The 16745-nt window shown below is 36.5% G+C and overlaps 1 protein-coding gene across 5 annotated transcripts in view; it reads right to left on the bottom strand.

The window, feature by feature from the left end:
• Window positions 1–4408: 4408 nt before the first annotated feature.
• The window catches only part of LOC306876474 (TBC1 domain family member 4-like), a 36455-nt gene continuing 24118 nt past the window's right edge, over window positions 4409–16745 (bottom strand). For all 5 annotated transcript variants that reach the window (XM_079427666.1, XM_079427668.1, XM_079427669.1 and 2 more), the window contains 9 exons: window positions 14144–14295; window positions 13620–13829; window positions 10613–10774; window positions 9805–9963; window positions 9448–9692; window positions 8876–9035; window positions 8516–8685; window positions 7339–7515; window positions 4409–6544 (listed from right to left, as the gene is read on the bottom strand). In XM_079427666.1, coding sequence (XP_079283792.1) covers window positions 6311–6544; window positions 7339–7515; window positions 8516–8685; window positions 8876–9035; window positions 9448–9692; window positions 9805–9963; window positions 10613–10774; window positions 13620–13829; window positions 14144–14295 — 1669 coding nt within the window. In that variant the 3' untranslated portion in view covers window positions 4409–6310. The remainder of the gene's footprint in view (window positions 6545–7338; window positions 7516–8515; window positions 8686–8875; window positions 9036–9447; window positions 9693–9804; window positions 9964–10612; window positions 10775–13619; window positions 13830–14143; window positions 14296–16745) is intronic.

Genomic DNA, 16745 nt, shown 5'->3' with positions numbered 1-16745 from the left:
GATAGGACCAAACAAGGCACCATAGAGCTAAGCTCAGACATTTTTTGGCTGCCAACGCTGAAGCAGACCAAGTGCCAGGCAAGGAGAACCAGTGGTAGGACTCACAGGAACAGGTGAGGACCTCTAACACAAAAAGACAAGACAGGACAAAGCTCCACAGGAGCTACAAAGCAGGCAGGGGATAAATAAAAAGAACTGAAGTATCAAAACTAAGAAGTAATTACCAATTTAAATCAACACCTAACTTAAAGAATAAAGAATAAACAAATGCAAGACAAAAGATCAGGACTAATAATTATACAAATAAAAGCGAAGGCAAAAACAGACAAACAAAAAAAATCAAAACAAGGAGCAAGACAAGAACATGGATCTACAAAGGACTAGACAAGGACACATGACCAACTAGACACGGAGACAGAAACACATACTCAGCCATATCCACAGGCAGAGACAAAAATAGTGACAGAAGGCATGAGAATGACAACAAACCAGCAAAGACAATAGGGCAAGAGGCCCTATAATTAAGGAGGAAAGCACACGAGGAACAGGTGAAAGCAATTACACTAACAAGGACTCAACAAGGGCTAACGAGAGGGTGTGGTAAAAGATGAAACGAGGAGGGGCTAGAGAAGCACATGGCTAACGAAAACAAAGCCATGTGCTAACACAAGACAACATAAACACAAGAACAAACACAAGACAAACAGAGTGTCAGGGCCGAACCCTGACATGCTATGTTCACATAATCATTAAACAATTATGAGACAATGTTGAAGTAACTCTTATTGCATCTTGTATTACATGTAGCTCATATTTGAAAAATTACTGTGAATGCTGGAATCATTATTCCTGCACGGTGTACAGCTACGAATAAGACAAGCTAATAAATAACCACAATAAAGCTATATACAGGCCCAGCATTTGAAAAGGAAATCTGATTTAAGAATGCATGATATTGCCAAAAAAGAAAGTTCAAACAACATAAAAATAGAAGATAGAAAAATAGACATTATGTTTTGAAAATAAAATCAGCTGTGCTTACCTGTTCAAAAGTCACAGAAGGGTTGTGGGTGTTTGCTATGCCATTGCTACATGCTTTCTCAGTGGATTATAGGCTGTTGCTGTGCACTTGCTATAGCCCATATGGGGCTCTGGTAGGCTTTTAGCATGTAACTTATCAAAATACACATTAGGGTTGTATTTAAGTGATGCTGTTAGCATTAGTATATAGTTGTGTACAATTTGTGTAGAAGCTTACCAGCATCTAAATTTCCCACTTGATGAAAAGACCACTCAAAATAATAGTTATTTTTGAAAGCAACTTTTTTTTTCATTAAGTTTTTACTGTTCCAAACCCTTGTCTACTTCATCACAAACCATGCAATAAGATTCACCTTATATGGCTGGAGGACACTGACTCCCCCTATGAAGTCTAACCTCCTTGCCAGCTCCAGCTCTTCCTCCACTATGAGCCCAAACTGCTCTGATAACTGACTGCAGGAACACAGGAGATACTAAGGGATAAAGACACAAAAAAAAAAAGTAATGACAAGCTTGCTTAATATTGTTAATTTGTCCTAAAATTGCAAAGCATTTTGGTTTTCTGTATTTTATGCTCATGAAGAAATTGACATTTTGGATCTATGTGATCAAGTCGAAGTTTTGGCAGTACAGTTAGGGCTAAAATAAAATAAAAAATTCTCACTTAATGGCCATTCAAAACTTACATATTAATTTTATATGAAACCAGTTTAAACATTATTCAAAATATCTTCTTTTGTTTAAACTGGAAAACTGTTAAAACATGCCCCAAACGAAGTGGTTTGACGGCTAGTATTTTGTAGCCCTCCATCACCCTTTGACATACGGCCCTTTATTGTGCATCTCTATGAGTGGGAGGATGGACGTGGTATTAAACAAAAAGCACTGATAAGGTTGTGCAGAGGAAGTGCTCTGTGCGGCAATCCCCTACTGACTTCCACGATCCGTCCAGGCATTTCCCCTCCACAGGAAACGCCCTCACCAGGGAACACATACAGAATGCTGCCTTTTGTTCATAGCGAGAGATAAGCGCTGCGACAATGCTCCAAGTGTGGTATTTTTGCATCCTCTCGCCATCAAAAGGAGGTTTATCGAAACGAAGGGTGGGCTGTCTCCATCTCTCAGCTGGTCCTACATCTGGCCAATGAGTCATTGTCTACTCCCTGCAGGAAAATTGGGCTTAACTTCCCATCTATCTTGTAAGACTACATATCACCACTTTCTGTGCCAAAAATTGCAATTCTTCTGAGTAATGTGGTTGTGAAAGGACTGATGCTCTTTTGTATAAGCATAGACATTTATCAGGCCGAACACAATCAACCTAGACTTTCATTATACTTTCACAGGTCAGCCTAACACATATTTATTCAGTTGTTTTAGGTAAAAGCTTGAAATTTTTTCTCAAATCCATAGCTTTGACATATTAGAAGTCCTTTCTAGTTTAAACGTATAATATCTCTAAAAAGTAGTTATGTGTATTTTTATATATTTTTATATACTTTTTTTTATTCTAGGTACCTGAGATGCCATACAGTATGTTTTTCACTGTCCCTTTATAAATACTTGTAAAACCTATAACAATGAATTATTATTTTAATAAAAACCTTTGTTTGTTCAATATTTCAAATTTTCTATTTTATATACTGTAAACAGCCTATATATTAGTAACAGTGGGATGTGATAAATGTAACAGTAATGGAAAAAGTCCCATGATATAAATAATTACATTTTATGTGTGCATATTAATGTTAGTCAATACAAAACATCCTATATATCTTCAGATTATGACTATATGTATGCACAGCAAGACAAGTTGATAAGGGAAACACATAATTTCACATAATTATCTCTCCAAAGATAACATTTTTGTAAAAGTATCACTGTCACTATTCATATGGTTGAATTATATAAAATAGTTTTAATTCTTAATCCACACTTTAATGTATTTTTTTTTATATTACTATTAAAACAGGACCAAATAATAATAATAATAATAAAGCAAATTCTGAAGAAGAAATTTGTTCAAAATAATGTGTGACTAGATTTTAAATGATTTAATGTAAAAAAAAAAAAAAATAAATGTAATAACATTTTATGTAATATATAAATAATATGTTTGTTTGTTTGTTTTACTGTACATAACTGAAACTCATTTTTTTAAATATCCATGTTTAAAGTAAATAAAACTGTTCATTCTTTTAGGAAGAAATTGTGGGCTGAATTGTTGTGCATATACAGTACCTGATACAGCAACTGAGAATGTTTATTTAATAAATTATTGTGCATTACAATTATTCCTACTCTCCCATGCCCTACTAAACCAGCAGAACTTCTTTATTTCTCCTCTGAATATGTATTAATAACAACACGGCACATAACGGTAACCTTTTAATTCATCCACTGACTTTCAAACATCACCTCAGAGAGCAATCGATGAAATATGCGGTCCTGTTGACTTCACTAAACCAAAAACATCTTCAGGCTGTCTTGTTGTATTAAATGTCTGCAATGGCAACATTATAAAAGCGTAAAATTTACATCACAAACTAGTGGTGGTATTACAAACCAATACTGGCCTTGAGATAAAGGAGAAACACAGCCAACTCTCCATGACTGGAGTCTCAGACCTGCTGTTTAACAGCCTCCGGTCAAGGGAACAACCATAGGGCTCAATTTCAAATTCAAGCACTGTTTGTAGGAGGCTCTGTTTACCGGACAGTCAAGAAAATAATGCAAACTGGCTCAAGTATGTCATCATTTTTAGGACTTAAAGCGATTCCGGTGCCCTTGCCATTGTACACATTATTTGTGCCTCAAACAGTAATGCATAGAATTTCATATTCATACAAATGTGAGGATGAAAATCTAATGCAAGTGTGGAAATAAAAGCATAAAAACGTATACGTAAAAGCATAAAAACTTGTAAACGTATACACCACATTCATATCTTCCCAGCCCTGAATATTTTTATTTGGCTGGTTTGACTTACATTTCACAATGTTATTGGCAGATGTCCATGCATCCCATAATATTGCAAATAATCTGTCATGTAAAACCCTAAAAATAACTATGGCCGTTTTGATCATCATGCATCATTATTCAAGTTTATAGAGTCTAGTTACATATTATAAAACTACAAAAATGTGCATTGTGATTGCCATTGTGTTGCTATGATGTTCTGAATGCTTTGAGAACTTGGGTGCAAATGTGCAATGTGGTTGCTAGGCGTTCTGAGTGGTTGCTATGAGTTTGCTTACTGACCCAAGTCAACAGACTCCTCTCTCGTGACTTGTGTCCTTTCTTCAGTGTAGATTTACAGAATGCTTACCTTGGCAAGAACAACTAATAATAACAATAATTGGAAACTGAGTTATAAAAAGTTGATTTTAATGGAGTATAGAGGACTGACAGCTCAGCCAAAATCAAAAGAAACAATCAAGACATTGTCAGCACACTGCACACACACTTTCAATGGTGACCAGAAATCCATTGCAAACAAAAGTGCATCCAAAATAAATGTAGTCCAACAAAACTTTGTGCTGGAAACGTGATGTAGTTTTGGCACATTGAACAAAGTTTGAAAAAGAATGACTGATGTATCAGGTGCATCGTCAGATTTTTTTTGTATGAAGACATCCTATTTTATTATAGCAATGAGAAATATTGAAAAGTTGGACAATGTGTTCTCGCACGATGAATCATTTCTCCCCCATCCTTCACATTGTTAAACTTTCGGTGTATTGCTAGAATGTACCTCCTCTGAACAGGTGATGTATTTGCAGGCCTTGATTAAACGTGCCCATATGTTTTCACTCTTTCAAAGATATGCAAGTCTTTGCCATTTACAATGTCAAAGATGTATTTCTGAAAAGAAAATGATTCCAAAAAACAATCAATATCTAAAAGAAAGTTGTTCAGTTAAAATATTCACGGCACTGGTAACCCCCACCAGGCCAGGACGAACACTTCTTAATGTCACTTTTTGCCATATTATGTTCACTCGAACATAGAATAGCAGAAAGAAGCTCTTGCTTACATTTAACAACACTTACATTAGAGTTGATCATCTTACTACAATTATGATTCATTCATTAAACTGTCAAAGCACGGCAGGTTCTGATCTGTACAGTCAAGACAAACAGACCATTTGAAAACAGGCAAACAAGAATGAGTGTTCAAGTAGAAATTCCTGTTTAGCTTCACATTCATGTGGTTAGATGAAAGACTAATACAGTGTCATTTTTCTTACGGTATATGTACAATCATATTTGGCCAACATCAAGCTGAACAGGTGGTTTAAACCAATGTCTCATCTGTCGTTTTTGTCCTATTAGGCTTACATGCCAAGGCCAAAATGAACTAGCATCAAATAAAACCTGTAATACAAATGTCTAATGAAAAAACTTTTTATGAAATACAATGCTTTAGCATTTGATATCTATATAAGTTCTGACAGATTCTCATCATCATAACATATTTTGTGAGCCGCTCTCCACGACAGAGGAATATTTCAACACAAGTCAAGACCCCTGCACTCTTATACTCTACAAAAATATTTGCGCAGATGTCAAGGACAGTTGGTGAGACACAAAAAACAAGTGATCATTTGAAAAGAAACCCAAACAATGGTAAAATCCCCAAAGGATTGTGGGATTTATTTTTTTATGCCTAGACGACCATTACACTCTGCATTTCAAAGATTGCACACGCACATTTTTATGGCATAGTATCCAACACAACGTTCTTCAGGCACTCTTCTTCAATGCACAAACAAAATACTGTGCAATACTGAAGATGATGGTTTGAAGACAAATTACTCTTCATGTTTTGAGACAGTGATTTGCTTGAAGTCCATGAGCCCAAACTGGGAAGTCTGGACAGCAGGACTGTTTGTAAGTTGCAGAGGAAACCCAGCTGCACATGGTTTCACTTCCTGCCTGCACTTTAGGTGAAGCACTTTAAGCAAAAGTTCGACCTGGTAAATATTTGGTTTCCACCAAACACCTGGTTTGGAGTGCCAGGTCAAAAAATACCTTCACAGTGAGGGTGTAGTCACAAGTGGACATTAATCCACAAGTTGTGCTGCTCTTTGGAAAGAAAACCCTTTCGGTTTTTTTTCAGGTTTCCTCTGTGAGGCTGCAAGGCATCAAACGTGTGTCTCTCAATTAGGCCATCAAAGGTGAAGCATGATGGGAACACAAAAGAGGAAGAAGCAGGCTAACTCCCTACTGATGTACCTATATGATACATCAGTCAGTAGGATGGTGATTCAAGGCTTTTTGTAGGCAGTTTCTTTGGCTTTCCCATTGGTGCTGGACTTGAGTTGGGTCATCTCCACCTCAGCCATGGCATCCGATGGCAAACTGCTACGCATGCGCTCAAGGGTCTTTTGGTAGGAAGCTTTCTCTTGTTCCAGAGAACGGATCAGGTGCTTCATCTTGCTCTCGCATGAAAGGAAGCTCTCTACGCTGCTCTCCAACGTCTGAATCTTCAACCGAGCCGCCTGTTAATAAGAAAGCCAAACATGAAAATCAATAATGAGGGAATCTTGTGAAGAAACTGCGCACAATTTTTCCATGTAACCATATAAATTACCGTTGTGGTAGTTTGGGGTTGGTAAAACGTTTTAATGTTTTTGAAAGAATTCTTGCTGCATTTATTAGATTAAATACATTAAAAAATGTAATATTCTGAAATATTATTGCAATTTAAAATAAATGTTTTCTATTTTAACATTTTGAAATTATATATGTGTGTGTGTGTGTGTGTGTGTGCGTGTGCGCATGTGTGTGTGCTGAGAAATTCCTGGGGGAAAACATTCTGGCAAAAATAACAAATACATAAATAAATAAGGCATTTTCCAAAAATGGGAACTGTGGGGTAAAGTTGGGTACAGTGAGTCAGATCCAATGGCTCAACTAATACTATTAGTAATTGTTAGTTTTGCTTATTTTAAGCAACAGGTTGTGTTTAGGAACAAGTTACATGTTTACACTAATGGAGTTTCAAGGATAATTCATTCTCCCACATTTATAAAAACTTATGGATGATAAATCAACAAGCTGTTATCAGTTGAATTTCCATTATTTTTCATTTGAAATGTAAAACACTGAACCAAAATTCAATTTTATTATTCTTTGGTAGTAAACTAAGAGTTGCATCTGTAAAGATCTTAGGTTTCAAGCTGTTTGTCTTTTGTACTGTACCGCCACACACTGGTAAAAAAATGCACAACACACTTGCCTGCTTTTCAAACAACTACTTGTGTTATTCTGTGATATTGTATTATATATCTACCTGCAGTTTTTCAAGTAAGTCCATGTTCTGTTTCTTGAGCTGGGCATTAGCTTTCTCCAGTTTATCTAGCCTATCAGAGTCCTCTGATGGTGGAGGAGCTTCTGACAGCTCATCCTGCAGGACGTGGTACTCCACTTCATACGCATGCAGCTGCTTGGAGATGTCCATCTCGACTGCCTGCAGACCACATTTCATACTGATAGTTATTTTCAGAAAATATGGCAAAGGTTCATTTAAATTAAATGCTATCTGAGACTCACACACATACCTTTACATAAAATATATCCAAATATAAACAAAAACTGTGAAATAAAAATTCTAGTCAATGAATTTTCTTTTTGTCATCTTGCTCAAGTTTATCAACAAAACAGTCTGTTGATTTTTGAAAAGCAAGTTGCACCACCTAGTGGTTAAATAGTGAATATGAAACACTGTGTGAGCCTACTATCAAAAGTCGCATGTGAAACCTTATTCAGTATCCCATATGCTTACTTAACAGAATACTATCCAGTTTGCATCTCAAAAAGAATAAAACAATATTTTACATTTAAGGAAGAGATGTTCAAAATCATGGCTAATCAGTGTAAAAATAAAACTTGAAAATTGTTTTCGGTAACTGAAATAAAGCGGAAGGAAATACAATATAAATACTAGCTAAAACTTAACTGAAACTTAAAAAAAGGAAATGAAAATTTGACATGTTTATATGTAAATATAAGTAAGTTTAAGCTGAAGTACTAAACTGACCTAAGAAAAAAAATATTAAAACGTACATTACTAAAATGTTCCATTATTAAAATGACTGAAACTAACAAACTAAAAATAAAACAAAAAATATAAAAATAAACTCTAAAATATTAAATACTGTAATAGTGTATAAATAAAGCTAAAATAACTCTATGGCTGATATTATTTATATACTTACATTTATTGTATGAATATTTAAAAATAATTTGGTAACAATGTAGACCATTTTAAAACCAGTGAAGACATTTTTTTAGATTTAATACATCAAATTTCATATTAAAATCTTGATATTCAAAAAAACGTCCAGTTACGTGCCAACTGCCAGAGTAACAAAAGTGTAAAAAGTGTCTTTTTTTTTTTTGGATGAAATAAATAATTTAACACAAAACCCCTAGACATGCAGCAGGAAATTTTTCCATTTGAAATGTACCTTATTGATCGTCTCTTCCATTTGGCTGTGAGTGAGGGTGGGGATGGTGGATTTAAGGTAGTCCACAATACTTTCAAAGCCGTCACACTCCAGTATCTCTCCCTCGTGGCTGCTCAGCAAACACAGGGCCACCTTAAAAATCACCTCCGTGCCTTGGACAAACAGGAGGTCTGCCACACAGCACGCATACATGCACAAGAGTCAAAGGCTATGCATTGGCTACAATACTTGACTTATGTGAGAAACACATACATTATAACACACAAGATCATTTCACCACTATCCTCAGGTTCATCTGAACCCCAACACATACATTCATTCAGATCTGAGCAAGTTAGTTAGATAGGAAGTAAAATATACCAAATATACGGGCAACAATGCCGAGCGGGAACTGAGAGGCGAAGAGGGTGAGAAACCAGGGTGCAGCGTACAGGCTGGGACAGATCTCGTGCTCCTCCAGGTGAGTGTACAGGTTACGGTGATAGTCGTGCAACAGTCGGGACAGCTGGTACATCTGGATCTACAGAGAGAGAGAAAGAAGAAAAAGTCCTCACACTTAGAGGAGTGAACTTTAAACCAGCTCAAATGTGACTGGCTGGGACGGGCTCACTCTCACGGGATTAAACATTGGCACATCTGATGATGAACAGCCACTATGTTTACTAAAATGTATGTAATATTAAACAAGTGTGTCAAAAGTACTACTTATTTCATTTATTCAATCTCTTTAATTATCTAGTTTTTAATACAACAGGAAGGTAATTCATATAACATTCAGTTCATCAAATTAACATATCCGCTCATTCCGTTAATTGTCACAAAAACCAGTCCTGCTACATTTAACAATAGGCATAATCAGATGAGCAAACATACCAGTTCTGAAAGAAAAACATGAACTAGTGAAAACTGACACTCTTACACACACAGCGCACCTGAAGAGAGATCATGTCGGGACGGTACTGTCGGCGAATGCCCAGGTCGTACATGAGGAACTTGAGAGTGTCGAAAGCCTGTTCCTCGCTCATGTGCAAAAGCAGCAAACCGGCCACAAAACTGATCCCCTGGCAGTAGCCCACCTCCGTGTCCAGCAGGGAGTAGGCCTTCAGGAGATTGTACAAAGATAGCTGTCCAGCTCCCAGTTGAGTGCTGAAATACTGGTGTGTTGGGAATGTCCGGCCTGGAAAGAATGGGAACATCACTTCAGTAATGTGCTGGGTCAAAAATATAACAGTATTCTGATGTGCATGTGAATTAGCTGTATAAACGAAGTACTTTGGTTAGATACAGACCGAGGTCAACCAGGATGGCGTGTTGCTGTGCTGTAAGCTGTTTGAGGAGATCCTGATAAGGGGTTTCAGGGGGCTGCTGCCGCTGTGGCAGACGGTGACGTAAACGATACTGCTGAGAGAGCAGGAGCCACGCTTCACCTCGCCGACTTTTGGGGACACCTACAGAGAACACATAAAAACAAACAGAGTGAGGAAGGGTTATTAAGAATAGCAAACAATTTCACATGTAAATGTAATAATCTACGATTATGTATGCACTTCTAGTGAAAAGTTTGTAGTCAGTAAGATCTGTTTTTAAAGAAATTATTATGTTTCAAAAGCAATGACACATTCATTTGATCAAACTGATTTTTAAAAGAAAGATTTTTACATTGCAGATTTCTTTTTTTTCTATTTCAAAGAAAATGCTGTTCTTTTGAACTATATATTCATCAAAGTATAATGAAAAAAATAGCTTCCATAAAAATAAAGCCTATTTTGAAGTTTTGATGAACTATTTTGAAATGTTTTTTGAGCACCAAATCAGCATAGAAAAATCATATTTTAAGGATCACGTGACATTGAAGACTGGAGTAATGGCTGTTAAATTCAACTGCCATCCAAGAATAAATTGTAGTTTTAAAATATATCAACAGTAAATTGTAGTAGTATAAATAAGAAAAATAGTAGTAAACGAAAAATAAAAATCTTACTGACCCCAAATTTTTAAATGTTAGTGTACATTACAGTAAAAAACAAAAAATGATGTAGACCAAAATGTTTTTTGATGGTTTTATTGATGGAAGTAAACAGATTAAACAGTTCATACCTTGACAGACAGCACTGTGGATCTCTTCTTTGTCCCACTGTACTTTAGAGCGGCAGGGACTGCTCAACTTCCTGTCCCAAAAGGCCTGCACCTCTTTTGAGCACTGACATACTTCCTGGTAATCCAGCTTCATTTTACGAATGTGCAATTCATCACGGCTGGCTGCAGGGAAGAAAAAAAATGCTAGTGAGATTTAACATTTATTTATTCAGACTAACTGACACATGAATGCATTGTTATTATGTTCTAAAAGCATTCTAAGTGTCCAAATGAAATGGCATCATGGTCTATCACCTGCTCTTACCATAGAGACAGATGTAGATTCTTTGTTAGTGGTTCTCAGGTGTTAAGGTGTGACCCAAAAATGTGGACAGAAGGGGAAAACGATGTTAAATGCAATTTAAATTGCAATTAAAGTTTATTATTTAATTTAATTATTTTAAATCAATACTGTATCAATACGATTCATAATAAAATTCCATTCATCAAATTGTATTAAGAACATATCAAAACTTATGTTCTTAAAATATGCATAATTCATAGTAAAATATCACATTCATCACATTATTCTAAAAACATTTTCTTTATTTGCAGGTTTCGTATTGTGTCGATTTATGTCCAATGTAAAATCTGGGTCCACAAGTAAAATCAGAACCACTAACCATTCATCACTGTCATGCATACAATAATTTTATCAATGTCCATTTCTAAAAACAAATAAACAGTGTTTACAAGCAATGCATGTACAATGGAAGCTTCACAGGCAAACATGCATCACTGCGAATAAACTCTAGCATGCATGCTGCTGATATTTTGGGTTATATGCACCACAAGTTTCCATAGCAAATTTAGACAAGGTTCAAAATGGCATGGCCTTTTATAGTAACCTTAACAAAGCATCATATTTGCACTACCCAAGGTAAAAGCATACATGAGCATCTTTGCAGATGAACAAGACGACGACGCTCTGTTAGACTCAAGGTGCAACTCTACAATTATTGTATTTGGCAGGAGGAAATTATATCCTAAAAGCCAACTGTTATTGTTTAGCTGCACTTGAGAACATGTATCTGCCTCATGCTGGTTTGTATTCTACATTGCAGCCAAACAATGATATCATGCCAACAACTGCTTGAAGTGCAGCCTGCTCAGGCGAGACGTCAATGCCATGGCCGAATATATTCTTACCTTCTACTCATTTATTCAGTTCGGCCCATCCAACAGCACACACAAAAAAAAGACAGAAAACACCAAAAAGAAAAAAAAAAAAAGGTAGAGAAAGTGACTTGAGTCTTATGTGTGATGCAGTTTGGCCAACAGAGGGCAATATTAAACAAAGTTTTGCTATTCGAAGGCAAAGTTGAACAAATGCAGAATATTAACCTTTCATAATGTGTTGAAGAGACTGAAAAATATATATATTTCTGAAAGACTAAGGCTGAACATGTAACCAAGAGGTCACAGAACTGCTAGTGCACTCTTAAAGAATGTGAACGTCATCCAGACATTCCCTTCTATAATTAACTTTGCCCCAGAATGTAAAATAGAGGCAGTGGCCCTTGCCCCTCTAAAAATAAGGCCAGGGCAAAAACAACAGTCTAATCGAGGAAACACTCCCTCTTCTGTGACTCCACAATGTCCCATAAATGTTGAACTACTGCTGCAGGTTTTTATGCAACTAAAACTTTTATATAGTGAATATAAAAGTCATATTGTTATCTTTTTATATTTTTAAAGTCCCCCCCGTAGTGAAAATCAAGTTTTTTATGTTGTTTATTTGTCTATGTGGTGTTTTTAATTTGCTTTTAGACAAATCATGTGCCAATCCATTAACACCATCGCTGAGAATTTTCTCCTTAAAACTGTAGTTTCCCAAAGGCAAACCCAGAAACGCGGTTTGAAACATCCCTCGGTTTGCTACGTCACAAAATTCAATAACCAATCACGTCAAGGGATAGATACCTATCATTAGCATATCTCTCTCTCCATTTATACAAACGGATAGGATTACCAATTACCAATAGAATTACCAGCACAAAACCAAAAATAAAAAATAGAGCAAAAACCCATGAAGCTGTGGTTTAACGTGAATTTAGAGCCGCTAACTTAAATAATAACCTGCGGCAACCGTGTAAAAGTAGCCCGTGGATCAGGAAGCCCTGGCTGTTATGACTCAGTGGAGGCGGGGCTAATTTATAGTAAATTAAGCAAGGGTGTAGATTACATTCAAGCAATTTTCAGGCACGAGAAAATTATTTTCACAAGAAAAAAACATTTAAATATGTAATTTTGATTATCAAAGATGAGTTTTAAGGGATACAATTTTTGACTACAGGGGGACTTTAACAGTTTATGCATTCCCTGGAAATCAAACACGACACTAGTGCCATTGCTAGTGCCATGTTTGAGCTGCAGTAACTATTTAAAAAGATAGTTCACCTAAAAATGAAATTATTTACCCACCCTCATGTCATTCCTAACATTACTGACTTCCTTTTGTGCAACACAATAAGAGATGTTTTGAAGAATCTCCAGTGTTAATTTACTATTATTTACATACTCAAAATTGCCATGTCAAGGCATTCCATTCAAGACCCCAAATGTCATTGGATTTCATGTGTTTTGTAACAAAAACCAACATGGTAAAATGATCAGTGAGTAACGAGTTACATTTTGATCTGTTTCTCAGACAAAACCTATTATATGCCTTCAGAAAAATGTGAAAATAGTCCCCTCATGACTGCCCCATTCAATTGATATTTATTGTTTATATATATTATTTATATGTCACCATTCATGTTTGTTTATTTATATCATATAAAATCTAGAGCAACAATACATTTCCTTTCATGTTTGATGGAAACTCATAGGGGTTTAGAATGAGGATAAGAATTTTCATTTGGGTGAACACAGCCACCGAGTGAAGAAGGCCTGTCCGGTTATGAGCGAATCCAAATGAGAGGAAGGTTAAATTCTAAGAGAGGGGTATAAGAGAAGAAACACTAACCCTCCAGGCGCTGGTTCTCTTTATCCATTCGGATGAGCAAAATCTGTTGGTGGATGGCTTTCTTCCACAGGGCCCTGTAGTCAGCTGGACTGCGCGGGCCCTTCTCTCCACCAAAGCCCTGCTCTGGGAACAGGGGGCTGACCTGAAGATCTTGATCCTGGTTCAAAGCCCGAGGAGAAAGTGGCAGCAGCTCCCGGTCATCCATGTGGTCTGAAAAACAGCAGATGCTGACCAAAAAGTCTAAAACTTATGATCAAATGGCATGGAATAAAAAAAATTTAGTGATTTCCCTGACAAAAAAAAAAATACTGTGACGGTACTATGATATTGTCGGCAATACCATTGTACTGAGTGTTATAATAAACTACTATTCATATATCGCAGTAAAAGGGAGAATTATCTTGGAAGTTCTAAAGCTTACAGAACAATGATTTCTCCTGCAATGTTGACTATAAATAGACTGCTGGGAGAACAGGGTGTAATGTTGCACCTGTCTGTGTGTGCGCTAAAGTATGTACACCCACCCACGTGTTGCATAGAAGCAGAGGGTTTGTTCATGGGTGACGCCACCCTTAGGAAAATCTTCTGGCGCCAAGAAACTCTGCGTGGAGACACCAAGGTCAAAGAATCGGTGCTACAGCCTGACAGAGACCTCCTCCTGCCCTCTTCAATACCACTGCAGTGGAACAAAACAAGATATGCTTATTCAAATGAGTAGAAAAGCAACATTTTTAGGCCGTGTACTCTCAAAACAGGTGGTCAAACCAGTTATATGCTAATACAAAACACAGGTTTGTGTAACATAGAAGCAAAAGCTCATAAGCAATAACAAGTAGTGCATTTAGACAGTCATAAAAGATGTTAATTAGATTCATGCATAAAGTACATAAAACACAGATTACCTGTTTTAACGAAAGAGAAAACCATTAGGAAGTGGACAGAATGAGGAATTGCTGAAGAATGCACACAGGAACTTGACACAAATCATTCTTTAGATCTTTTCACTACCAATCAATACAAAACATTCAGTCAACTTATGTACAAATAAATAAATACATACATAAAATATATATTTTGCAATGTAACTTATTCCTGTGATGGCGAAGCCATCAGCCGACTTTGCTCCAGTTTTCAGCGTCACATGTTCCTTCTGAAATTATTCTAAAATGCTGATTCGGTGCTCAAGAAACACTTCCTTTTTATTACCAATGATGTAAAAAAAGGTGTGCAGTGTAAAATGTTTGTGTGCTTAATACATCTGTGTGTATAAACCCTCTTTTCCATTATATCAAACATTTTACAAAGGGTCCAAGAAGCTGAAATATTTATAAGTCAGAAACAAAATGTGCTTAAAGTCTATTCAAATCTGTTTTATCCTGCTAGTCTCTGCCTTTTTTCCCCATACCTGTCTCTTCACTTAGTTACCACAACAATGCACAAAGACACTTCAGATGTAGTTAATGAAAGCGTGAAATGGGTTTGAATGTTATGCATTAAACGCTGGCTAAAGAAATAGACTAACCCAGACCGCCACACCAACAGGTGTGCTGCACATTCAATTAGAAGAGACAGCTGGTGACATTCAACACACAGAGAGAAAGACCTTGTCTCCAATTTGTGGAAAACAGAGCATGGCCAAGGATGTGACATTTTAAATGTTATCTCCTCCTTTCAGAGCACTCACTGGATCATTAGAGCCCACTATGTCAAACAAATGAAGGGCGAATACACATGGAGGAACATTATTTGTCAGTGAGTCCAAGGTGGCTGTTGTTCAGATGAAGGAGCGCTCGAAGTCCAAGCCACTAGCACAAAAGCCTGGTCAAACAGTATTGTCCTGTAAAGAGACCCTTGGGAGAGGGTCTATATTCCACACATGGTTTCACTGTATGTTCTCTATTCTAATACACTCCCATTGACAACCACTGCTATAAATTCAATTCACTGAAGGAGCTTTGTTAAGGGTCAGAGAGGGTGCAAATGGATGTATAAAACAAAACTGACCGTTTTTAGCACAAAAATTGGTTAACCCTCAGAAAAAATGAAATGTGTTATATGACCCCATTACCTGGATTTAGAACATAAAACACATTTAAAGGGATAGCTCATCCAAACAATACTCTCATCATTTACTCACCCTCCTGTCGTTTCTTCTACAGAACACAAAAGATATTTTCAAAAATGTTGGTAACCAAACAGTTTTCTGACTTCCATTGTATATCTTCTTGCATGTTCCACAGATGAAAGTAAGTCATACAGGTTTGGAACAACATGAGGGTGAGTAAATGGTTTATCACATGATTAATTTTTTGGGTGAACTAATGACAACATCAAACTGGTGTTGTTGAAATGTACTGTAAATGTGGGTGTGTATTACAGTTTTTCTCGACTGCTAAAACACTATAACCAGGCTTTTGAACTAAAATTTCAAAACCATAACGCCATTTTTCAAAAAGCACACCCATTTTGCAGAACTATAAACACTATTCCCTGCTTTAACACACGAATCAGATTTGGTGAACTGTTACTGCAAAACTCTTCACACAAATCCCTACATTTCTCAGTGCTTACACCATGTGATCATTTAGAAAGCACTAGCATTCAATATTGTTCACTCAAGTCTGCACAGTTTGAGCTCAATTAGCACACAATTACCCAAGTGGAAACACTAGGAGTCAAAATGTATCACACACCAATCAGAACCTTCGATGGATGCAACTGATTATGTACATTTCTCTGTGGTTTCCTACATTATCAGTTCCTATTGTCATGTTTTTCAAGATGTATTATATAGTTCTATGTGCTATAGTCTTACCCCTCAAAACCTCAAGTCATTATTTCATCGTATAAGTCATTAAATACAAAATGGTTGATCTAGTGGTCATAAACTGTCAAACATATTTTCTACACATTTCTATTAGACTTTTTGTAAATTTGCCATGAATTGTGCAAGTGAATATTGACTTTCACGAATGAAGAGAATATAGATCAACCAATTATACGTACACCAGTTCTCTGAAATTGCTCAAAGGTGCATCTCATGAATCTTCAGTTGGAAAGTATATAGACAGAGGACAACACAAGAGTTACAAATTCTGACAGTGGATGAACATCCAGAAAACGATC

This window comes from Barbus barbus (assembly GCF_936440315.1).
Source record: "Barbus barbus genome assembly, chromosome: 10".
NCBI lineage: Eukaryota > Metazoa > Chordata > Actinopteri > Cypriniformes > Cyprinidae > Barbus > Barbus barbus.
The sequence above is the reverse complement of the archived record's forward strand: the minus strand, read 5'-3'. Positions and strand labels throughout refer to the sequence as shown.